The 25847-nt window shown below is 41.3% G+C and overlaps 1 protein-coding gene across 6 annotated transcripts in view; it reads right to left on the bottom strand.

The window, feature by feature from the left end:
• mbnl3 (muscleblind-like splicing regulator 3) overlaps positions 1-24431 on the bottom strand; it is a 36208-nt gene extending 11777 nt beyond the window's left edge. For 4 of the 6 annotated variants that reach the window (XM_085431809.1, XM_085431817.1, XM_085431835.1 and 1 more), the window contains exons 1-6: positions 24119-24431; positions 15040-16107; positions 5658-5822; positions 5033-5236; positions 4700-4939; positions 2071-2224 (exon numbers count right to left, since the gene is read on the bottom strand). In XM_085431809.1, the coding sequence (XP_085287935.1) occupies positions 2071-2224; positions 4700-4939; positions 5033-5236; positions 5658-5822; positions 15040-15213 (937 nt within the window). In that variant the 5' untranslated portion in view covers positions 15214-16107; positions 24119-24431. The remainder of the gene's footprint in view (positions 1-2070; positions 2225-4699; positions 4940-5032; positions 5237-5657; positions 5823-15039; positions 16108-24118) is intronic. The other 2 variants (XM_085431790.1, XM_085431800.1) reach the window with 2 other exon arrangements.
• Between the last annotated feature and the right edge of the window lie 1416 nt (positions 24432-25847).

The raw sequence follows: 25847 nt of genomic DNA, 5'->3' as shown, positions 1-25847 counted from the left end.
GTGGTGCAGGTGGGGTCCTTGTGTGGTGAGCAAAAAAAGGAGGTCCCTTAATCTGTGAGTACAGACACTGACAGGAAGCTGATGAGGTTTTTTTCCACTCCCTGCTTTCCCAGCAGTCTGAGCTACCGGAGCTGGCACAGTTCATGTAAATCCAAATGCTTAAATGATTAAACACTTGCACTTAAGACTTGTTTGTTAAACTGGATGGAGAAAATCAGTGTTCGACTTCAGCAACGGAGAATAGTCGGTTCTCATTGTCAGGTCATCCAGTAGTTTGGTTTTGATTAAATAACGCATAGTCCATGAACTATGCTGCAAATAGAAAGTCATCGTCCATGTAACACTTCCAGGTTTAGGTCTGTCTGCTTTTGAAATTTCATTCCCCTAAAGGAAAACCGTTTCACATAAAACACAAGAAGCATGAACTTGAATCCCTGCTAATCAATTCTACTGCACATGTACGAACTACACAATTTATAGTTAACTGGGCGAAACATGGTCACCTGTATGGTCGTGCAGGCCTCTGATTAACACACCAATCCTACGGCTGGTCACATTTTGTACAAACACGTACATAAAACAAGAAACAGATGACAGCGAAAGTTAAGACGAGAGAGCAGACAAAGGTGTGCCCACAGGTTCAGGTTAGAGCAGGTAGCACAAGCAAGCAGCATGGAGTTAGTGCACAATGTGTACCGGCGCACAAAAACACACTGATGCAAGCTGCTGGTAAAGTAAAAGTGCAAACACCTCAAATCTCTAAATGCTGTAGTGAAGAAAATGGCATTCAAGTATCGAGGAATAAAAACTGCATGCCAAGTGTGTATGTGCACATGTACTATCCTATTGGTCAAACGTCTAGGTTTTGCTATGCTTCCCTGTTTAGTTGGTGATAGTAGCTTTGTCGTCTCAGTTTAATTGTAATTAAAAACCTTTATTTTAGTGCCAAATTTGCTTCCTTGGTGCAGACACTTTTATTTTTACTTCCCCGCATTCCCTCCAGACTTCCTGGAGAACGTAACAATCAGCAGTCAAGCTGAAGGTGATTATCAACTCCACCAGTAAACCCGGGGTGTCCTCAATCTATCTTGGAGCCGGTTCACATGAAAGAGGTGGTGTTGGCAGCATCTGACCAATCACAAACATGGCAGCAGAACAGCTGATTTTACAAAGGAAGACAAAGCTACAAAAGACTGGAAAAAATGCTACAATAGAAAATGTTTAGGTTAACTGACTTGTCATTATCAAAGCTCAATCATTAAGGCTCAATAGGATCTGACATATTCAGAAATCTGCACAAGACACTTGTAACCTTATTCTTTGAGCTGCAGCCCCGGCTGTGTAAAACCGTCTGAGAGCAAGGACAGAACAATTAAAAAACTGAATTGAAACCAGTAGGTGTGCAGATTTTATGAACAGTCAGTAATAACGAGTATTAAGTGTTCAGTTTTAGGATCAGACATGATTTTAAGCCTTGCAGAACAAATGAAAATAAATAAAATGGCTTTAAAACTGCTTGCTAGATAAAAATGAGCATTAACGTTGCTCTTAAGGATCTATATTTCTCTAAAGCACGACCTTCTCCTACCTGGATATTAAGGTCCACCTGTTTTTCCAGGACTGATGATGGCATTTTCCTGAGAATTGGTTAGTGACTAGGCGGTTGTTTCCTACGTGCAGGTTAGGTTTGCAGCTTTAGCTGCCATAGTGACTAATGAACCACCTTTGTGACTCAAAACTCTAAGTTAAACCTGAACCTTGCTAAAAACCTAATCCGGCTTTGTGGTTTAGGCCTTTAATGTGTTTGTCTCTTTAAGCTGTGTCCTCTGACTCTATGGCCTCATCACAAGCCAAGCAAGAGTGAATCCGAATCAAGCAACACAACAGACAGTGGAACAGAAGAGAAGCGTCACACAGCACAGAAGCCCTGAACAGACACAGCAACTTCTTCGTCCTACAGTTCTCCACCTTTGTGTTTGTGTGCACAGGCCACTTCTTGGATTCAAGGTTTGAGGGTGTATGAATTCAAGGGACCTCCTACTGGTGTTGCTAAGGTTTCCAGAGACTCACCAGTGGGGATAAAGGCTGGTTGCTGGAGCTGCATGTTAGCCAGGGCTTGCTGGTAGTGGAACATGCTGGGATTGAAGACGGTGGCAGCAGCTCCGTTGCTCTTCTCTAAGACAGGCCTCTTTGGTAGCGGCTGCATGGCCCCCGGGGGCAGACCCTGGCCATGAAGAGAAGGATATGAATGAAAGCAGTGGTTATCTTTCAACACAGGTAGTGATGGGTGTACAGAAAACACTCTCCCTGGAACAAAAAAAACAAAAGTAGATTAATCTGGTGTCATCTCAGGGTGAATATAAACTTTACCATTAAGATTACATGGATGCTTTTTACCACCACAAGAGGGCACTGCAGTATCTAAGATTAACTGAAGTGATGTAAGGACAGCCCAGAGGTCAGGCCAAGAGCAAAATGGGGCTTCTATCATTTCATCTTCTAATGGGGCCGGTGCTGAACCATCAAAATGCTATGGAAGATAACCAGGATATATAGGTATAAAACCTTAACACACAGGCCATTAATGTGGGATGTGGCTGAAGCAGGAGTATGTTTGAATGACCCCACCTGATCTACAGAAGTAACACAGCAGCAATCCCCTTCTTTACTGAAGTTAAAACAATGTTACAAGCTAAAACCAAAACCAAATTACCTAGAAATGATCTTTCTAAGTTCTTTCACTTTAATGATTTGTATCTTCTTTCAGTAACTATAGATTACTCACATCGATGGCGTTAGTCATTACAGGCAGCTTCACTCAAAATAGTGAACGATACGATAGAAGCAGTTAATGTGCTAAAAAACAAACCGTTTAGACCAGATCATCCTATCTGAAGCAGGATATTATGATCTTACATTGTATCATTGAACAATATAGCACTGGAAAGGAAAATCTGCTGCTGGTAATACAGCCTGGACTTGACGTGACATGAATTGTCCTGTTTTTTACTGCAACTTGGACACTAATTTCAGTGATAAGTGTTTTGTGTGTGGAGCACATATGCTGTCAAGAATCTTTGGCAGGGAAGCTTTAGAAGAAGCAGCAACTGTTGTACTCAAATAATCTTCAAGAACCTGATAAACTGAAAATTGTAGCTTCAGGAACACAAATCAAGAGAATAACATAGAATAACAAACTATTTTGTGAAATGCTGTTAAACAGCAGATACAGTTGGGTCTATAATTTGTAGTTTTGTATAAACAACTACAGTCGATTTTAAATCAAACAATCGAGATGTGATTGAAGATCAGATACCATCCATCCATTTTATACTGCTTATCTGGGTTCACGTCACGGGGGTAGGAGTCTAAACAGACAAACCTGGACTTCCATTACCCTAGGCAACACTTCCAGCTCATCCAGGGGGACACTAAGTCTTTCCCAAGCCAGCCGAGATATGTAATATCTCCAGCGGGTCCTCGGTCTCCTCCTTCTGGTAGGACATTAAATCATTCAAAAGGAGGCATCCTAGTCAGATACCCAAACCTCCTCAACTGACTCCTTTCGAGGTGGAGGAGCAACACTTCTACTCTGAGATCATCTCAAATGACTCAGCTCTTTATCTTATCTCTAAAGGAGAGCCCAGTCATCCTTCAAAAGGAAACTCATTTCCGACACTTGTATCTCTGACCTCATTCGTCTAGTCCCTACCCAGAGCTCGTGACCATAGGTGACCACAGGTGAGTGCAGGAACATAGACAGACCGGTAAATCCACAGCTACGTTTTTATGCCCAGTTCTCTCGACCACAACAGATTGGTACCAATCCAGCCCAGTCATCAGCAGGTGAGGCCTGTTTCCTTGTTACTTCATAAAAAACTTCACTTTAATTTTAAATATAAGACCCAAAGAGACGTAGAAAAAAACTGGAAAAATCAACAACCTGATCCATTCTTAAAAAGAAGGAATACAGTGGCCAGTTCAGCAACACCAAATGATAACAGAACGATTTCCACGATTAAGAAAAATAGCTTCCCAACATTTAACAAAGTCATGAACTTGAGAGAATGCAAACCACTGGTTACACTAAAGAACAAAAAGGCCCAAAAAAGTCTGCAAAGTTCTAGAAGTTTTATTTTGTGGGGGGAATAGATAAAGCTGCCAGGAGCAGAGGTAGTGAATGTGGATGAGTTTAAATACCTGGGGTCAACCATCCCAAGCAGCAAACAAAAGATGTGAAGAAGAGAGTGCAGGCAGAGTGGAGTGGGTGGAGATGAGTGTCAGGGTGATTTGTGGCAGCAACAGTGAAAAGGGAGGTTTACGAGATGATAGTGAGACCGGATATGATCTTTGGTTTGGAGACGATGGCACTGACAAAAAGACAGGAGGCCAGCATGGAGGTGGCAAAGCTGAAAACTGTAATTCTCAAAGAGCTGATGCAATTTTTTTGTAAAACCCCTAGAAATGAAAGCTGAAAGTCCAAACTTCAATTACATCTTGATTCAACCCAGCAGTGCTATTAATTAAACAGAGCAACAAAACAAAAACTGTCCAACAAATTATGGATTTAGCTGTATGGCAGAGGTTGGCTTGCTTTACAGTTGGCTTACACGCATGTTTTTCTTCTGAAAAACATGAGAATATTTTAATGCTTATTTTTGTTAAAAAGTACAGAGACACAGTGTCGAGGACGACTCACCAAGCCTGAGGACGGGGTGTTTTGACCGGCTTGGTGCTGTGCAGCCTTGATTCTGGCCTGCAGGTGAGCTGGAGGGTGGAAGTACTTGCACTTGTCTCGGCTGCAGCGGCCTTTAATATAGTCCATGCAGACAATGACCGAGTTCTCGTTGCAGTCCACCATGCCCGCCTCCAGGGGGTGAGCGTAGCGGCAGTCGTTCTCACCTCGCGTGCAGTTCCCGCGCTGGAATTCTCTGCAAACCTGGCGGGGCAGGTGGGAGCACCGATCAACAATCACCTTTCAGCGTTTTTCCACAAAACATAGAAACACAACAACTGCACGCTGGCTGCATACCTCCAGCTTGTCTGTGCGCACATGTTTTTGTGCGGAGGTGCCATTTCCCATGGCTGCCAGACCGGTAGGACTCCCGGGGACGAGCAGGGGAGTGCTGGGCAGCAGCTCAGGCATCAAACCCATCGCTGGGCCCATGTGGCTCAGATATGGACTGAATGCCATGCTGGGACTCGTTGCCAGAGAGGGTGTCACTGGGAATGTTGTCTGAAAGAAAGAGAACAAGAAAGAGACAATTTATGGCAGAGCTTTCAATAGGAGGCTTGAAGTGCTTGACTGCCAGCACTGCTTTTTACAGGAATAAGAACAATGCAGCTGCCTAAACAACTTCTACAAGCATGAAAAAAAAGCTGAGCAGGCAGAATACATAAAAGACTTTCAATGTCACTTGAGATTCTGCAAATTTTTCCTTGTACAGTAAGAAACTTTGGCTTTCAAACACTTTTTAAAAACAAAAAGGCTCTTTTTATTCCCTCTTTCATGTATGTAAGAGGACAGAAATAACCAGCATTGATAGAGTGAAATATTATTCTACTCCTTGTTGTCTGTTTAGCGCACATCTTGCACACGGCACGGTGTTTTGTTGACTGCATTACTGTAGAGTCATAGTTTAGGATGGGCTGCTCACTATGGGCTGCAGTTGTGTTCCAGGCAGCATGAACTGCATCTGCTGAGCCAACATGGCTGCCGCGGCCTTCTGCTGGATCAGGTTGTTCCTCCCATTGATTTCCAGCTGGGTTTTCAGGTGCGGAGGTGGGTGCAGGTATTTGCAGTTCTCGCGTGTGCAACGTCCCTGAAGAGGAGAGCGGAGACAGGAAGGATGAGCATAGAAGCTTTAAGCAGGCAACAAAAACTCACTCTCACTCAAAAAATAATTAAATAAATAAAAATCACCTCTTATCAGAGCAACTGATTCAAGTTTAGCAGAGGAGTCATCCATATAATCAAGTGTAATTTGTTACACTAAACATCAAGGATCTAGTGTGCTTTCAGAGGAGTCCTAATGACTATGCCTTATAAATTTTGGTGAATAAAGTACTAATGAAGCCCCAGAAGAGCTTCTGCTGCATAATTCATGAGAAAAATGCAACTGCTTTGTAAAAGAGTTCTGACGAATATTCAAAGGTGTTTTTTTTTTTTAATTTCTCAGGATATAATCATTTCATTTTGTCATTAAGTCATTTTTTGAGGCAATGTGAAACGACAGGTGTTGTATTTGAGCCAGCTTTGGATTTTTCCACAGCAGAAAAATAAACTAAAGTGACAAGCGATAAAGCTGGAGGCTGATAACACATGCTTAACTCTCACCGTCCTCTATGATAGAGTCAGTATCTCCATCGGGAAGATATCAGCTCAAAAATAAAATAAAATAACCTATTTTCTGAAATAAGGGAAAAACATTGCAGTGCATGAGTGAAAAAGCAAAAGCAGTCATTACTGGAAAAAATAAACTCACAAGCCAAATTTGTACATTTTGACATAACAGAGGGAAAGAGATATGAGTCCCCCGGGGGTTGTGCCAGGAAGGGTATCCGGCGTAAAAATCTGCCAAATCAAACATGTGGAGCTACCTGCTGTGGTGAGCTCTTGTGACAAGGAAGCAGCCGAAAGTGGCTTTGATATAACAGATGAATTGATACAGAACAGCATCAGCCAAAAAAAAGCTGGTCTGCAAAGAATCATGATATCTTCAAGAAGCATTTCAACTATGAGTTAACTGTACATAGGCCTATAATTCATATATGCAGACTAGATTTATAAAGTAAAGTTGGGAACCAGTCCTTACTAATTATTAATTTCTGTTTGTGATTTTTCTTTTCTTTCTAATAATATATTAAAAAAATGTTTAAAAAAAGAAAAATCATAGATACGATAATCTACTGAACACAGAGATACATCCATCAGTACGTGAGCTTATGTAATAAGCATCTTTATTTGTAACTGATTTCCTATTCTTGAATTCTAGCCTTGGTTAAGAAAATAGCTGCAAAATTTGCTGGGTGAGTTTATTGAACGTCACCTGGACGTTCACGTTGGGGTTTCTAGCAATGTAGGTCTGTAGAGAAGAGAGAGTTGTTTTATATCAGTCTTTTAGTAATAAGAACAAAGGGAAGTGAAAATACCATTTTTTAAAGTGAGAGAAATGAAAAAATTCTTTCAAGGTAACAATGTTTCCAGCGATGTTGTGAACCATGTTATTGTAAATCAACCACGAACTGCCAGTCAAAAAGAACACTGTGTATAGATTTAAACCAAGTACACCTGACCACAGCACCTGAAAAGGCACAAACCTACCAGGGACAGAAACTGTTACCGGGAGGGTTGCTTTTGCCAAGCCTGTGCCATCACCAGAAGCAGTGTAGGTTACAAAAGCAAAGATCAGCCAGCACATAAAGAAAAAGCAGCCTGTTTTCCTGTGCAGAATCACCATCCAGTACTCTTTGCACTGGTTTTCACTGAAACTGCTGCAGTGGTACTTTAACAGATTGCTTTGTATAAGGAGTAAATAAGTCAAATAATGCATTGCTTTAAAACAAGCATTTACAATTGATAAGCTGATCTGAATGATCTAAAATCTGACAAGCACTTTGATTGATCTTCTTCATCTAAGTTGATTTAGCTTTAAGTAAACTTAAAAAGGCTTTATATTGGGTTAATTCTAATTCTATTTATTTAATTAAAATGCAGTTTAACGTAGTTCCACTACGGCACATGAAACCAATGTGCTGCACGATGGGTTTATAACTGTTGCTAATTCACGACCCTTGTCCCTTGTTGGGCTTTTACATTCACATTTGACAACATTCATAACATAAATCAACATATATAAAACCACAATAAACTATAAATACATAGTGTAAAATATAGTGTAGAAAAACAAAGAATTAATATAATTTCCAAAAGTATTAATAATTATAAAATTATAATATAGTTATTTAAAATGACTACAGCTCTGATTTACCACTAATCCACTCTTGACCTTTATGTTAAACATTATATATCTGTAAATGTGCTTCACACATTATAATCTTTTATGCTAATTGTCCAAATTTAGATGCGCAATGTGGTATTGCTTGTGATGCCTCTAGAAAGAATCTTTGAAGTCAGTCATTAAGGAAACATAAATGAATGAAACTCAATTCATTTCTTTACAATACTACAATGATGTCACAACTGGCTTTTTATCCATAATTTTCAGAGTGTGATTGGATATTTTCACAACTTTTCTTCTTTAATGTGCCATTTCTAATCAACAGAAATGAAAATTTCAGGGGCTTTATATTAAAACAAACATTTCCAAATATCACACAGCTCTGCATTATCATGGAATAGAAATTAAAAGATTATTAAATTGGATAAACATCGCAGGACACCGAAATGCCAGCTCCAGTTCTTTTTTTTTTAAATCTGATCATCTAATGAGACTACAACTCAGCTGGTTCTAGCTACACTCTGTAATCAATGCCATGGATTTACAGATGCAACTGAGGATAATCTCATTACTGCACAATACGTGGATATTTTGAATTTATCATCTCAGAAAACTGGGAAAAATTAAAGTCATAAATTACCAGCGAATCTTATCCTGCATCAGCAGCTGTGGCCAAAACCCGTTTTGATCAGAAGTCATTCTTCATGCTCCTTTTTACTTGTCATTTCTGGCTTTTTGACAAACTCTAAATCAGATTTGGATCCATTTATCTAAAAGCAATCAATTTGGCCCAGAATGCCGTTAAAGCAGTGTCCTTGCTCCCTGGCAGACTGTGGGGAAGGTGAAGATGGTGCTGCAGGAACACTGCAGGTCAACGCACACTCAGAGGAGAAACTGCAGTCTTCATTAAACCCCTGGGCTGACAGCATCTGTCTGCTCCTGCAGATGAGTCGTTAACCCGCTAAACTACCTCCGCTGAGCCTCGGCAACATGCTCTGTCATCAAACCACACCCACAGAAAGTCCCTCGCATTAGGTGATCACGAGCAAACCAAGAGCACTAAAGCAGAGGACAATAATACAATCTGAAGACAAGCTGACGTCATGGTGCAGAGGCTCTGATTGTGATGGATAACATGCTGAGATGAGGGCACATAAAAAGGGTGTTAGCAGCAGGATAACTCTATAAAAATAGGGGGAAGCCGCAGTGTCTCTTCACCAGCATCCACTCACACAACCTCACACAGCAGACAAAAAAGCACGAGAGCACACAGCAACGCAGCCGCCTGAAAACCGGTCATGATGGTACACAGGCATATAAAAACACTCTCGCCTACACCGGAGCAAGCTTTGCATCAGCGAGCTGTGTGTTTAGGGATGAGACTGTAATGAAGAGAGAGTCCCATGAGCACAGCATGCCTGCTCCAACTGAGAGGGAAAGAAAAGTATCTATTAATGAATCTAATGGTGCATTGACGTTATGCATTGCACGATCCAGACAGAAACACAAAGAAATAAAGAAAACTTTGATACAAAACCTTTATGAAAGCTGTGACATCTGGGTTAGAGAAAGAGGCCAATGAATAGCGGTGCTGAGGAGAGTACTAGGTCAGGAATCTCCTTTTGGTAGCCATGGCAACACACTACACAACACAGAGAAAGTCCCTGTTTGTACAGTAGTGTGCTGCTGATGCGCAGAGAGAAGAGAGAGCTAGTACGTCGATTAAAAAAAGATCACAGCGCAGCTCTACTCTGTGGCACACAATGACAGAACTGCACTGTAAACAATATTAACATGAAACACAACTGGTGCTTTCTTTCAGTTAAAGACGACCTGTTACGCTCATTTCCACCACTTTTTTTATTCTTGGACTCAGCTAGAGTGGCCTTTGCATTGGTTGCCAGTTCAACATAATCCATCTTCTGATTGGCTGCTCTTCATAAAGCAGGTTAGAACACCAGATAGGAGGAGCTGTCCCTCATGTGGCCCAACATAACAATATTAGGGATATCGCAGTGATACAAACACATATGTAATGCCAACATTGCGTTTCTTGCTAAGTCTGGTAAGACTGCAATAATACTGCTCTGTAACTGCAGAATAACCAGAGTACATGGAGACTTTTCTGCATTAATATCAAACATAAATACTATGCATTTTACTGATATAACTATGACATCGTTATTAGATTATGTTGGCAAATCCAACTGTTTAGAATATCAGTGTAGCATTCACAGTGGTATTTGGTAACATTGATGCGATGAGGGCCTGGTCTTACGTTTTTACTTACTTTGTTGTGTAAGTTCTCACTAACATCATGCAAATGAAAGAATAGAAACAGCTGGACATATCTACCACGAATGTCGTTACCCCCCGGGCCGGTCTTTTCAGCTGGTCTCAGGGTTTTGAGTAATTTTTAAGTTTAGGATCCTTGTTTGTTTTTGGAGGTACTCTCAGTTTGATCATTCCAGGGTTTTTTCATTCTTTATTTTGTTTATTGCTAAACTTTAATTTTCAGTCATTCCTTCGGATTGTAAGGAAACACTTCTGGTGATATTTTAATTCTAGTTTTGTAGTTTGTATTTATGATATTTTATTAGTCCCCTCGGTGTTTCAGTGTTGGCATTTCCCTGTTTCGCTGTTATTCATTTTCTGTTTTACTTTGGTGATCATCTCTTTCCTGTGTTAAACTTTTAGTTTAACTTCCCCTCCTGACCCATTGTCGTTGATTGTCTTCACCTGTGTGATCACTCTTGTGTTGTTACCCTCTTTCATTCAGCTCTCTTGTTACCTCAAGTGTATGAATAGTCCAATCCTTTACTTTAGTCTTTGTCTTGCTGTCTGTTGATCTTCCTTTGCAGTCACCATTGTGTACTCCTGCATGACTTTTTGACTTTGCTACTTTGTTTATGAGTTGTGTACTTCCCTTATTATCTCATGTATATAAATAGTCCGGTCCTTCTCCTTAGTCTATGTCCTGGTGACTCTTAATTTTCCTGCGTATTCACCATTGATTTCGATTTTGGTATATCAGCTTAAACAAATGGCTTTTGGTCTGCCTCCTGTTATCCTGCCTCAGTCCTCACCAGTCCTACAATCCAAATTCATAACAGTGAAGTGAAACCACACTCGTGATTGACAACTTATTAACTGATTAGGATACCTGGATAATCCTCCTTTGTGAAATTTAGAATGACCAAAATTTACAAAATGAAATTAATATTTTATTCAGTGTGGCCTGAAATGAGTGGCTGAGCCCATGAAATCCTCGGGAAATAAGGCCATTTTCCCAGAACTGTTCAACCATATATATGGCCACCTGGTGGCCGTCAAAAAGTTTAATGTCAGTTTAAGAAATTTCCTTACTGGCTTTGCTTTTCAGATCAGGAGGTAATGTCCATCTTTTATATTGGGTCTGATTGAACCATGAACCTTGGCTCAGACACATAAAAAGGGTGTTAGCAGCACCCAAATATTTTGGGGTATTGTTGGTTTTTTTGGACAAAAAAAATCGATTTCAAAGAAGAATTTGGCTTTTAAACTTGGAGATTTTCATGCGCTTCACATTAGGTTAGTTGACCACAAAGATTAGTTCCTAAATCTAAATCGCATAAAATGTTGTTAGCTGCAGTCCTTCGATGATGTCATTCAAAGGTGACACTGCTATTGAATCATCTTTAGGTTGAAAAGTAGCATGGTGGGTAGATGCAGTGCCTACATTAATCATTTGAGATGACAGCAGCACTTCAGTTAACAAGGTAAAAAGAACTAGGCGGTGGGTTCAGACCAACCAGACAGAGCTAATGGAGGAGCAACAGAGAATGACAGCGGTCGGCTTGGGCCGGCATGGAGATGCCAGATATGGGAGGGATGATGAGGAGGGAAGCCATTAGAAATGAAATTAACAAAGGAGGGAGGGGTGGGCGGGGAGCAGGAGGAAGGAGCGATGCTGTAGAGTGGCTCTGCCTGGGACAGTGCGTGACGCTTCCTTGTTTTTTCTAGTCAGTCGACTGAAAGCAACAACTGTCAGCTGAGCACAATCCCGAACAACAACGAAGACAGAAACACTGGCATAGAAAAGATGGTTTCACACTCTGTGGCGGCACTGCATGTTAAAACCATCTGATCTGACCTTCGTCACCAGCTTCAGCTCTCTCTCAGACTATCAACGTGACCCTGGAGCTTCAAACAGCCTCTTCTTCCTGTCAGTGAGACCAGTACAGGGCCAGGCTGTTGCTCGGTGCTAAAAACAGCCGTGCCACTCAGGAAGATCAAACTATCCAATGGGTATGCACTCCTGTGCTGTTGCTAGGCCCCCTCTCTCTTTCGCTCTCTCTCCTCTCCAACTCCCCCCTTCTCTGGAGGACATAACACAGAAAAATGGCTGAATAATAAATTCTAACTCAATAAACGAGGAGATAGCAGCTGCACTCAGACAGAAAGCCCCTTGTCCGAGTCTCACTTTTTCACTGAGGCAAAGCTGGTGGACAAACATGCATAGATCAACACGAATGCACGCGCACGAGTGGAGCAACAGTGTATTCTGGATTTTAGCATAATTGGCCATTGAGAGATGTAACTCCTCTAAAATGCACCACGTTTCAGACTGTTTTTACACAGCGTGCGAGCAGCGCTAGTGTTGTGATTCTGTGGTAGAGGAGCGAGAGGGGGTGAGGAAAGCAGCGGCAGAGATGCTGGAGCAGTACAACCGACTAGCCCACATCAGAGGTGGTGGAGGAACAGAGAGCATCAGCTGAGCCGCTTTACGAGAAATTATGCCTCGTCCGAGCGGAAACAATAAATATCTGGAAAACCAGATGTCATTCCCTGGTTTATCTAGCTACAAATAAAGACAGAATCTGTATTTAGTTATTAAGACTCATGCCTGGTTATACCAGTTATACCATGGCCAAAAAAAATCTGGCTGAAAGGTTTATGACCCAGACAGTAACCAGACACATGTTTTTTCACCTCTAAATCAATATGGTAACATTAAACTATAAGTTTTTTTTTAAAAAAAAGACAGTATTTTACATGGAGACAGTAAAACGGCTAATTAGCTAATGTGCCTATTTGGGGGGTGATATTTGAGGCAGCCAAATGATACATAGTAATTCATAATCAGAAATAATAATTTTAAAAAAACCTTTACTTTGTGATTTTCAGTTTAAAATATAAAGCTACTATCAAATGTCACCAGACATAACAGAGCTTTTATTGTGAAAATCACAGGCTACACCTAAAATTGAATGAAAGAGGTATAACGCCACATTATACGAAAAAATTCAGCTCTTGCTACTTTAAACTTTGATATTAGTTCAAGAAAAGCCAAAAAAGTATCCAAGTAAAAAAACCAAAAATCCAATAACACACAAACTGTTTTTTGTTTTTGATATTAAAGCAAGAATTGCAACTATATTAAGATATATTAACCCTGACATCTGAGCCACAGAGGAAATCACTAGTGCAAGATTATAGTTTTGCAGCTGATGACAATTTCTATTAATTAAAACAATTCTGATATTAATACTGAATGATATTTTATAAATACACAGGTATAAAATTGCACAGCTATGATAAAAAGTGTAAATGCTGGGGTTTTTATTAAAAAACCATCTATCCTTCACAAACTACCACATCTTTCACAAGCAATTCAATGTGAAGACACCGCCTGACTGCACTACTGTCTGTTCATGCTACTCTGCTGCATGTGCTGAAAACACTAATAAGACTATTTCTAAATTACTCCAAGCATATTTTCTCTATTATGTTCTTTGGGAAAAAATTATCATAAAGTTATCATATAAAATAGAGCATGTAGGAAAAGGTAAATATGGTGTCTCTAATACATCTGTAATCGCTCAACATTAGCCAAGAAGCTGACAGACAGACAGACAGATATGCAGAATGTATCAGCTGGGCTCTAATCTATTACAGGTATGGAAATGATTGTCAGCAGTGCCTCTTTATCATACAGTAGACTATCTAAACTACAGGGTGTTTCACTATCACAGGTTTTTCCCGGCTTCCCAGGCCTTTTGGAGACTAACTAATGTTAAGTACAAATAGATAAGAAACTGAGCCAGTGTTACTTCACTTAACAGAATATTTTTGGCATTTGTGAAATAAAAATATATTATAGTCTTGAGTAAATGAAACTGCCACTCAGAATAACTGGTTAAAAATATTCTGTATCGCAGTCTCGGTGGTTTTCCTTTTTGGGGGAAAGGCCAAAATCCTTTTGGTGAGCCTGAATTTTCTTTCTTATATATATATATATACCTGAACAGGGTTTTTTTGTACCTCAAAATAGGCCTTTGGCCACAACTTGTCACAAACAGTGAAAGGAAAGAGTCTTTGTTACCTCACTTACATTAAGTTTATGCACCATGCTGTTATTTCCGGCAATTCGATAGACGAAAACGTACTTTACAGTTACTGGTAAGTAAATAACTCCCAACTTAAATAGCTCAAAAGAATTTTATTACAGTCTTGGTGATTTTCCCCTTAGGGGGAGGCCAGACGCTCTTTACAGGCAGTAAACCCCTAATGACGTGTTCTTATCTTAGCTAAATGGTGACAAAATAAAATATGTCATTTACAGCTGTTTTTCTCATGAATTAAAAAGGCCATTGTGGGACGTGAAAAGAACACACTTTTCCTTCATTATACAATTTTTTAAAAAAACTACAGAAAAATGTTACTAAGACTTGAAATAACACACATCCCTATACTTTCCAGGCCCAGAATCACAGAGATTTACACTATAAAGATAAAATTAGAATATATTGTTAAGTAAAGTTATGACCAACTGACATAGTTTAATAGGTTTAAGGGGTGGACCACGCAAATCCTAACGTATCGCTACGTGATGTGTTTTTCCTGCTAAAGACGAGCAAACTCATTTGAAACACTGCACAAAATCCTGGTTTGTGTGTACGTCAGGATGTGTTTATATGTCATTCAGCTATATAATACTTCACAGAGCCAAAAGCCATTGACTAGCTTGACATGAAGCACAATGAATGTGTGGAAACAAACAAGCTGTATTAGAGCAGCGTGTCTGTAGCACAGTTACCTTGAGCGAATCAAAGCAGGCGATGACTCGGCCGTTCTCCACATGGCAGCTCCGTGAGGGATGTGCAAACTTACACTCAGCGTCAGACCGCGAGCAGGTGCCTCTCTGAAACTCACGACACACTTCCAAGGTCAGCCATTTGGTGTCTCGTCCCATGGTCATGCTGACAGCCATCAGAGACGCTCGCAGACGCTGTGCAGCGGCAGTGGGCAAACTGACGGAAAACTGTCTGATGAGAGCAAGGGTGACTAATGGTGATTCAAGACAAAAAATCCCCCAGCACAACACAGAGGAAACAGAAGCAAAAATATTTTCGGTTTCTCCTCAGTGCAAATAGGCAGCAAGTCCTTTTGGTTGGTGTATTTTGGGGGATGTTTATTAGTTCTTCCTGGGAAAAGTGGCAGCTGAAGTCTCACTGCAGTGAGATATATAGAGGGGCTTGACTGTGAGCAGAGGCCAGCTCTGTCTCAAAAAAAAGGAAGAAAAAAAGGAAACTAATCTGAGGGCATCACTCTGGCATGTCGCTTGGATCGCAGAGTCGCCGAGTGTGTGCATTCACCTGTATCAGCCCGCTGTAAATCACCACTACATTCACGTCAACATGGCCAGGCTGGGGCATTCACTGTAGTTCTACTTTAGTTATATTTGGGCAGCCTGACAAGGAAACTAAAGATTTCTTTAGAGCAAAACAAAAAACAAGAACAAAACAAAAATAAAACAAAAAAAAAGACAGACAGTCTTACACGGAGATGTCCTTGTAATGATGAGACGAAGTGGCTGCTCAGCTCAGGGTATGCTGGGACTGCAGCTCAGCAATGTGGGATGGATGACTCTGTGGCTGTCAGGATAAAATACAGCCTCCATTCAAGGCCAGACACACACCGTCCCGCTGTAATCCAGCAGACTCGGCAGACGTACCCTCGCAGTAGGCACTTTGGAGTTCCACTTCCTCCTCTTACTTCAGTCTCTTTCTCATCCCTCCTTGTCCGTTTCCTATTCTTCTGCTGTCATCCTCCTCCTCCTCCTCCTCACTGACCTCTCTGCTGCATGTCCTTGCTTGCTGCCTTGCTGTGGATTGCAAAAACAGAGGAGCGTTAACAAAACACCAGCCTGTTGAGGAGAGAACGTGACTGTAGAGCTACAACCTGGTGTGGAGTTTGCTTAAACGGAGGGCGACGAGGATCACGAGGCAGGGAGGGTGGACGCGAAACAGCCAAAGAGGAGAAGACGAGGGCAAACAAATAGGGTAGCAGGGAGGGAGGCAGCGGTGAACAGGAAAGGGCAAGCTACAGTATGTCTTGATTAAGTGATATAAGAGAGGGAGAGAGAGGGAGAGGATGGAGGGAGGGAGATTGCAGGCAGTGGAGACGTCACTTTAACTCCGGTGAGCTCCATGGAGCAGAAAGTAATTGACTAACTTGACATGATTCACGCAGAAACACACAGCGGATAGAGGTGTCCTTGAAGTGGCACAGGTTGGCACGCTGGTCCACACAGATGAGTGCCAGACAGTTATTAATGCGAGGGGTAGAGACAGGAAAAGCAGAGCCAGGGCAGAGAGAGAAGGGGTAGTTCATCACAACTGCAGCTGCTGTGCTCAATGCAGAGCAGCAGCCAATCAGGCAGACTCTTACAGGCAGGCAGGGCACGTGACTAACCAATGACAGAGCAGTTTAAAGCTCAGCTCCTCCCTTCACACAGCCTGTCCTTGTTCCTCTCTGATTCCCCCACCCCTCCTCACTGGTACAAGCACAGTCATGGCAGTCATGGCTGAGCCACATGCTAATATCCACGCTGTACAAGAGCCCTGAGCTGAAACCAGACAGCTCAGTCTTCTCACAGATGTGGAGGAGTTATCCAAACTGTGCACTCTGCTGCAGCATGATGCAAGGATGATGCATGCAGCCTGTTGTGCTGCTCACTCTGAAGGAGCAGAGTGACGTGTCCAGACACTAAGTGAATACAGATACTGATCAGAGAGGTGACACATGCACACAGAAGAAACTAGCAGCTTCTCAAGGGAAGAGGAGGTCCAGACTGCATTTTGGGGGGGACTTTTTAAATTGTAAATTGAAGAGAAAGAAGACTATGCTGTTTAAAACCTGAGTGCATGTCCAATTAATTAAGAACAGAAGAGATGCAGGAAAGAAGGAGTGAAAAATAAAAAAACAAAACAGGGGAAGGAGGACAGGGCGTTGGAGCAGATATTATCAGTCCCTGCGTCTGACGGTGGCAGACACAGACGGAGGAAGCGACGGGGGGGGGCTAGAATGTGAGGGAACGAGTGTGTGTGTGTGTGTGTGTGTGTGTGTGTGTGAGCATGCAGATACACAGCCCAGAAGGAGAACACTGCAGCAGAGTGGGAGACGGAGGGATAAGGGGGAGGTGGGAACTGAATTGATACACCCACCTTCAAACACAAGAACAAAGACACATCCCAGCCAAAAAAAGAGGAATGAGAGATGAGCAGGTACAGCAATTGCTTTGCTTGCTTTAACCACTCTGCTTGTCTGTGCCTCTTCTCTCCTCTCAGCCTACCTATAGATCGATAGAAACTTTTCTCAGGGGCACAAGGCAAGCACCTCCTCCTCCTGCAGCTCTGCCTGTCCTTCATTCAGGTCCACATCAGTGTCAAACGCCTCTGCTTACGCACATCCTGACGATGCAGCTCAGCAATATGCAACACACATCATCAAAATGCTCCTCAGCAACACTCCTCGCGCTCGCCACACCAGACACCAAATGGCGCACAGTTGCCATTACAACCATTCTTGGAAAGCTGCATTGAAAAACCGGCTCTCCTCCAATGCCAGCCTAGTTTACACTGCACTGGGCAACTTTGAATATACACAGGAACAATTTTTTACTTCCTCATACAAGCTGCTGGGACTCTGCTTTCCTCAGTTTGCCTCTTGCCTCTATTGAGGCCTTTATGGATACAGCAAGACAAAGGAAACAGTTAAAAACAGAGAATTAAAGCCATGGAATAATGTGTAAGTGGGTTAAATGTGACATGGCCACTTGGGGGTGTTGGTTTGTTTGTTTTTTTACAGCATGGTCATAAACAGACCAGTGAGCGCCTGAGTTAGCAGACCTGACATTTTGCAAGTGATAAAGTAACTTTTATTAATTAGTTACTTATAAGTGGGAGCTGCTCCTACATCACCGAGCATGTAAATGTAGCTAAATGGAAAAGAACAGATGACTTTTACTGCAACCTAAGAGTATCAAATTATTCAGAAGTACTCTGAATGAACTGACAATCCTTTCCTTTCCTAGTGGATATGTGTGATGCTCTTCTTGCACGCTAATACTGTGAGCTACATGCAAAATACTGCAAAATTCCCATATAACCCTAACAAACTAGTACATACTTTAACACTGTAGGTTAGTGCACGGCTGTGCATGTTAACTTACTAGGCACCACTGCCCAGTATCCTGGCAAAACATATGGTAGGGGACTATAGTAAGCAAACATGTACCTGCTCATTAATACTGTTGGAAATTTTAAAATCTCATCTTCATCAGAAACCACACATTTCTTTGCAGAAATTTCATGGCATTCATTCCAATAAGTGTTAAGCTACTTCTTTGTTGCCCTGTGATGGGTAGCTTTCTTGTAATAAGCTCCAACCACTTCACAGCCTTGAATTAGATAAGAAAGCTGGATGAATGGATGGATACTAGAGAGAGGACAAAAGGTGGATCAAGTCTGAAAAGTGAAGCTAATGTAAGAAGTGCCCGAAACCTGCATTATTTTTAATGGTCCATAGGGGACAACCTCTCTGGTTATAAAAAGACTTCTGGTTGTGTAGAAGCCTATGAGAAAAAAAGTGCTTGGCCAACTTGATCTATGTCCTCAGTAAACACTTTCCTATTGACTTTATTGAATAAAATTTTGAATTTAAAATCCATCTCATCACATGCAAGGTCCCGTTTTACCTCAAAGACCTCATAGTACCATATCACCCCAGTAGAGCTTTTCATTCTCAGACTCCAGGCTTACTTGTTCCTAGAGTACTTAAAAGTAGATCGGGAGGCAGAGCCTTCAGCTTTCAGATCCCTCTTTTGTGGAACCAGCTCCCAGTTTGGATTTGGGAGACATCCTCTCTACTTTTAAGATTAGGCTTAAAACTTTCCTTTGTGATAAAGCACATAGTCCCTCAGCTGACCCCGATCAGGTGACCTTGAATTCTCCCTTAGTTACACTGCAATAGGTCTAGGCTGCTGGGGGTTTCCCATGATGCACTGTTTCTTTTTCACTGACTATGTGTTAATAGAGCTCTTGTCATTTAATAATTAGTTATTATTAATCTTTGGCTCTCTTCCACAGCATGTCTTTTGTCCTGTCTTCCTGACCTCACCCCAACCGGTCATGGCCGAGGGCCGCCTCTCCCTGAGCTTGGTTCTTCCAGATGTTTCTTCCTGTTAAAAGGGAGTTTTTCCTTTCAACTATCGTCACTCATAGGAGGTCAACTGATTGTTGGGGTTTTCTCTGTATTTTGTAGGGTCTTTACCTTTTAATATAAAGTGCATTGAGGCGATTATTGTTGCTATATAAATAAAATCGAATTGAAAAACACTGAATTTATGAGCTGAACTGTAAATTATAATCACAACAACACACCTCAGCATCCGTTGGCCTGTTGCTGTTGGTAAACTGATGTCCTTTATGTAAAAAAAAGTAAAATAAATAAATAAATAAGACTGGTAGATGTTATGTATATGCTAAAAATGGGTCAAGCGTTATCCCACTGCAAGGTGGTTGCTAGGCAATGTGATGGCATCATAAGGTATTAAGCACAATTTATCTTTTGTATAGTAAACGTTATTGTGAAATAAAATGGATGGGGTATTTCTATGAGGTTTTACTGATGCGTAAATGCCAAATATCAGGTCATTTTAGCCTGTTGCTAGGAGGTTGTTAAGCAACATGATGATGACATAATATAGGACATAGCCAAGAACAGGGGCTGGCAATACATCTTCCCAAGAGGCCACATGACAAAGCTGAGATTCTCGTGGAGGGCCACACCTATAATTTGAATTTAATTCCGCTCAGTGTTAATTTTAGTTCTTTATAAGCTTATTGATGCGGCCCTCTACAACAGTGCCAGTTTCATATGTGGTTCCCTTAAGGAAAATCAATTGCCCATCCTTGGCTAAGAGCTTTCAGGGGCCTAAGATTTATCTGTTTTCTAAGTTTCGTTGCCCAACTCCTGATAGCGTAGAAAGACTTTGCAGACAAGGAAACAAACACACAGTCAGACAGACAGAGACTTTGTGTATTATAGTCAGATTATTAGAGTCGGAGAGGAGGATAATCCAGGACGCACCACGATCACTGGAATGAGCATGCACTGTAAGTGGTTTCTTTGTCAGACCCACACCTTTCCTCTTCATATATAGCTCTAAAACACCATGAAAACACTTGAAACGGTGTAAACTGGTCAACCAGGACTCATTAACATACTACTGCAGCTGAAAAACTGTAATCTCTGTTAAAAATAGTTCAGGCTAATAAGACATTGACATATCAACAGTCTCAATATGTTTTTAAACACAGTTTAGAATTGACATCTACTGCTAAGCTGCTTTGTTGCAAAACCCGACCTACCACAATAGATCTGACAGGAGGAGACCACAAGGCACACGAGTTGAACAAAAAGCCAGTGAGCACGGAATGAAGAAGCAGACAGAGTGAAAGGGTTGACTAAGAAAAAATGAAAGAGAAAGAATTTGGTTCTTACACTAAATGCTGATCAGGAAACGTGGGTGTGATACTGCATACTTTAGTTTTATTAATGTTAATTATCTGCTCAAACACCACAGATAACAAAGTGCTGTTCAGTGATTAAACATAATATATCCAGGAAAGGGTTTATAATGTGTATATTAAAATAATAATGTCTCAATGAAGTGTATATATGCACAATTACATTGACAAATAATCCCATTTGCAATGTTGACATACAATGACTTGCTGTTTAAAGACTAAAGCATGAATATCATGCTTATAAAAAGTAGGTTATGGCCATGCTGACACACCAAGAGCTGGAGGTAATCTACCTTAATTCTGGTTGACAGATAAACTGATTTTAACTAATGAAACTAACTTTCTTAAAATACACTTCCTTGATCCTCTGATTAATTAATGATTTCCAGATACTTTTTGTCTTCATCTTTTCACTCATGTTGTGACTAAAGTTCATTTGGATCAAGCAATTCTTTATAGGTCAATTCATAATCAACATTGGCTTTTTCACCATTGTGGGAATGTTGGATTCACTTATTTTGCTTGTTAGCAAGCAAAGAAACTGTGTGCAGGTGAACAAAGGAAAACAACTTCAACATTTTTAGACTTGTGAAAAGAGAAACTAAAGTCTTCTAAGCAGCTCTGCTGGGAATCTGCAAAAGCAGCAGGCACGTTTAAGCTTCTGCAGGTCTGCTAAGGCCCGTCAGAATAAGTGGCAAATAAGACTGCGTGAGTTTGTGGACACCACTGCAAGGTCACAAAGAGTCAAACAACATGATGATTAAGGGCTTTTTTAAGATAACTCTTAAGGGGGAAATCTAATACTATATCATCTGTAGTGGGAACCAGAACATTGACATCATTTTGCACTTTTGCTTAAAAAATATTGATCAATACAAAAAAAAAAGCTGCTGATTAGTTTTCTGGCAACAAATTACTTTTATTTATGTTTTCGGATGCGCATTTTAGACTTTTACATAAGATATGGGCTAGAGGATGAGCCCACTACAATGAGGACTACAGTCGTCAGTGTGTGGGGTCACCTGCGCAACCAGGGCTACAGAGACGAGCCACGATTACTTTCTGATTAGAAAACTGATGATCTGCATTCCTGCTTAGTTAAAGTCGAGCTGTACAAACGAGTGTACTTTTTTTTTTACATAAATAATCTCAGCTGATGTAGCACAAACAGGTGATTACAGGGATGCAGCACGGTGAATAAATACAGACTGCCCTAGTTATAACAGTGATTAAACCGCTGCCTGTCCTCCAGGTTTCTGCAGCGAGCAGAGGGGCTCAAGGAGTCAGCAGGTGGGGGTCAACACGTAGGTGGCTTACGGATGGGGGAGGACTGACGCTGGCTGCTGTTGACACCAGCGCACTGCGTCCGTCATCAAACAGGGTGCACCGACAGCGTAACCTTCACCGGAGCTCTGACGTCTGCATTATGTCTGGCCCGTGGGCCGGCTGTCACCTCGACAGGCACACTAGCAGGTAGCCTAATACCAATAAAAATGTAGGAGATACAGAAAAAACAATCCAGTGTTTCTTTTGCATAATGGAGCATTTTAGTGTTTTCCCCAGCGGTCCAATTTGAGTGGCTTAAAACTGACCTTTCTCTGCTGTTTGTGTTTATTTTCAGTCGTTAAAAGCTGAGTGTTACTGGTTAATGCTGCGTGTTGACAGAAACAACAATAGAATAATAAAAGCAGAGTGGGTGAACTTCCTACATCTTATATTAATGTTAGATTGAGCAAAAATGGCCTTTAACCAACCGGGGGAAGACCGTGTGGGATTTTTAAAACTGTACCCTGGAAAAAATGTTTTGGTTTCACACGAGAATCTCTGAGTTTCCTGTGGGAGTTTTTTTGTTTAATCTGGAGTTTCCTCATTCCCCCAAAGCCTGGTGATTTCTACTTCTAGAGGGCACAGGTAGTTATGAAACAAAATACCAAAGCTGTGAAAGCACATCACTTATCTGCAGGTTACAACCCAGCAAACAGACAGCTTTTTTTTATAGGAGTGCACACCAGGACAACATCAATGAGCAGGTGATTGATTAAAAAAAGTGAACAATCCATAAATCAGAATGAGAGCAAAAGCCAGCAGCCAGGAGAGAGAGAGACGGAGCAGAGTAATTAGGTTAAGTATCAGTAATCCCTTCAGCTCATTAAAGCGCCACAGCTTCCATTCAAGCAAACTTACAACAAACCTATTTCATCACTTAGGACAACACCGATCATATTAGTCAGAAGCATGCAGCTCAGCTCGTCCATTTCACGCCCTTCACCAGTTTTGAATGAGAGAAAAACTCTCAGTTCACTTCCTTGTGTGGCTGCTTTCGATTGGAGGTTTCACATCTTTGCAGCGAGATAATAAAAGTTATCTATTTTACAGCCGAGACAGTAAAAATATTGTGCATCCCCGACTCTGCAATCGCTGCTACAGTGTCGGTGAATGGTTTTATTTGTGCCATAAAAGATGGAGGGCTGTTAATGTGTGTCTGTGAGAGAGGGGAAAATGAAAACAGGTTATGTGGGAAATGCAGCTGTGTGCACTCCTGTGTGTGTGTCAGTTTATCTGTATTTATATTAAGTAAAGAAAAACTAGCTAGACTGGTACAGAGTCCACAGCCTGGAGGGAGTGTGAACTTGTCCTGACAGGCTGCACTGTTAGATGAGTCTGATATGATGGCAATACATACACTCACGCACGCACACGCACACACACAAGCACTGCATACAGTTTAGGCAGGGAAGTAGTGACAACACAGCGTCGCATGGTGGCTTGAGTGTCTGACCTCATACAGGACAAACAAGGACAAGGCTGGCCGCATGACAGCATAGATAGAAACCTGCAGGGTTTAATAGCTTTACAGTCGATATTACTGTAGAGAGGCTGACTCGGGGAGTAATTTAACACCGATTATTTTTAAAATATTTGGTGCAGTTCACTCTGGGGAGAACACAAAAAATAAATAAATAAAAATTGGACTTTAAATGTCCAATAAATTATAATTCTCCATACAAGCTAAAACGCTTTTCTCTGCACCACTTGTCTCCACACAGCGCATTGCACTCCTCTACCAGACATGCTCTTAAGCGTGCAAATACCTATAAACGTTATTACTACAATGCATAGGTGTAAAACGCGGCGATTTACGCACGCGTTTAGCAATAACCGAGGCAGCTTTCAGTGTCCACGCAACAGGCTGCAGTCAAACAGGGCACATTAAATGGCTGCAGCACGGGTTAAATACGAAACTCACAGTTATTACAAATGCGTCAGGCTGCGCCAGTCTCTGCGTGCTCTGCGCTCTCTTACCTGTCCAAGTGATCCGCCGGGCTCAGACGTCTCCTCCTAAAAACGTAACGTCGGCTGAAATGTTTGTTTGATCGTTGTTTTCTGTTTTTCTGCACAGACGGGGTGTAACGCACTCAGCATTGCCTTAAAGCGAGGAGAGAGAATTAGGGGAGGGAGAAGGAGAAAAAAGGAGGGGGACGCTTGCTGGGTGAAATAAAATAAATCTGAAGCGAGTAGAAAATTAAAAAAGCGTGTTGCCGCAGGGGAGTGAAAGGAAGAAGAAGAAGAAGAAGCGGGCTCTGTCTACAGGGCAGCTCAAATGCAAGTGAACACAACACAGAGAACAGATTTGTAAAAAAAAAAAAATTCTGAGGGAGGGCAATGTGGAGAGGGAGGAGTTGGACGAGCGTGTGTGTGTGTGTGTGTGTGTGTGTGTGTGTGTGTGTGTGTGTGTGCGTGTGTCGCTTACTTGATAACATCATTAAGGGAAATCAGAGTCACGACTGAAGGGAGGCAGGTATGAAGGTGGACCGCCATAACATGTAGCAGGTAGATAAAGCAAGCTCTATACGTGCATGTAGGTGACATCATATACATTCAGGTTCAACGAAAGGCTTACCTGAACGATTCCCCAATATAATATAATATAATATAATATAATATAATATAATATAATATAATATAATTTTAGTGTCTAATGCTTGTGCTACACTACTGTGCAAAAGTCTTGAGCCACTTAAAAAAAAATTTGCTAGAAGATGGGAAATACTGTGTTTACGGCCAAAAACTATTTTTCCCAATTCTGAGGAGTTTAGGAGTCAATGTGACCACCTTTATTCTTTAACACATCCTGAACTCTCTTAGGCAAGCTTTCTCCTAATTTCTTTAAGCAGTCTCTACAAATAGTTCTCCAGGCGTTTTGAAGGCTTATTCTTGGGGTGTTGGCTGTCTTGTCTTCTGTTCTCTGTCAAAATGATCTTACACTGCTTTAATAATGCTGAGGTTCGGGCTCTGAGTGGAGCTATCCATAATTTACATTGTTCTTTTGTGTGTTTCTATCCTTTGATTTTCATTCTAGTTCTTGTGTACTTTAGCCTTTGCTGGATTTCTTAAGGACATGACTGTCAAATACCATCTAAAAATTAAGTGGACAAACTACTATAATTATAAATATAGGTTTTGTTTTTAATATTTGGATGAAAAACCTTTACAGTCAAAGTCTGTCTGAAGTCTAGAACCCATGGACATCACCAGATGCTGTGTTCTGCCAGGCCTTGACTGCAGTCACCTTCAGTTGTTTTTCTGCATTCAGTTTTGTACTAAATAACTGAAAAGCTGCTCTGTTGGGTTGAGATCAGGTGACTGACTTGGCCTTTGAAGAATATCCCATTTGTTTGCCTCTTGGGTTGCTTTTGCTTTGGGTCATTATCCATTTGCACTGTGATCATTTTTGCAGCATTTAGCTGAGCCCTGAAGTACACTTCACAACTTAAAGCTGCTTCTATCAGCAGTCACATCATCAGTAAATATCATTGACAGGCTTTGACTAGCAGCCATACGTTCCCATACCATAATATCACCTCCACCATGTTTGACATGTGATATGCCACGCTTCAGATCGCAAGCTGTTTCTCCCCTTTTCCGTGTGTATATATATATATATATAAATCTTTTTTCTGAAGTGTGAAGGATCTTTTACATGTTTTTTCTTCTTGTGGCAAAGTCTAATCTGACCTTCCTGGATTTGATT

The sequence above is a fragment of the Copadichromis virginalis genome, linkage group LG2 (assembly GCF_057382275.1).
Source record: "Copadichromis virginalis isolate Kocher_CV1m ecotype Utaka linkage group LG2, C_Virginalis_male_GT1.1, whole genome shotgun sequence".
NCBI classification, from domain to species: domain Eukaryota; kingdom Metazoa; phylum Chordata; class Actinopteri; order Cichliformes; family Cichlidae; genus Copadichromis; species Copadichromis virginalis.
Note: the sequence above shows the minus strand (reverse complement) of the source record. Positions and strands in the feature narration are given on the sequence as shown.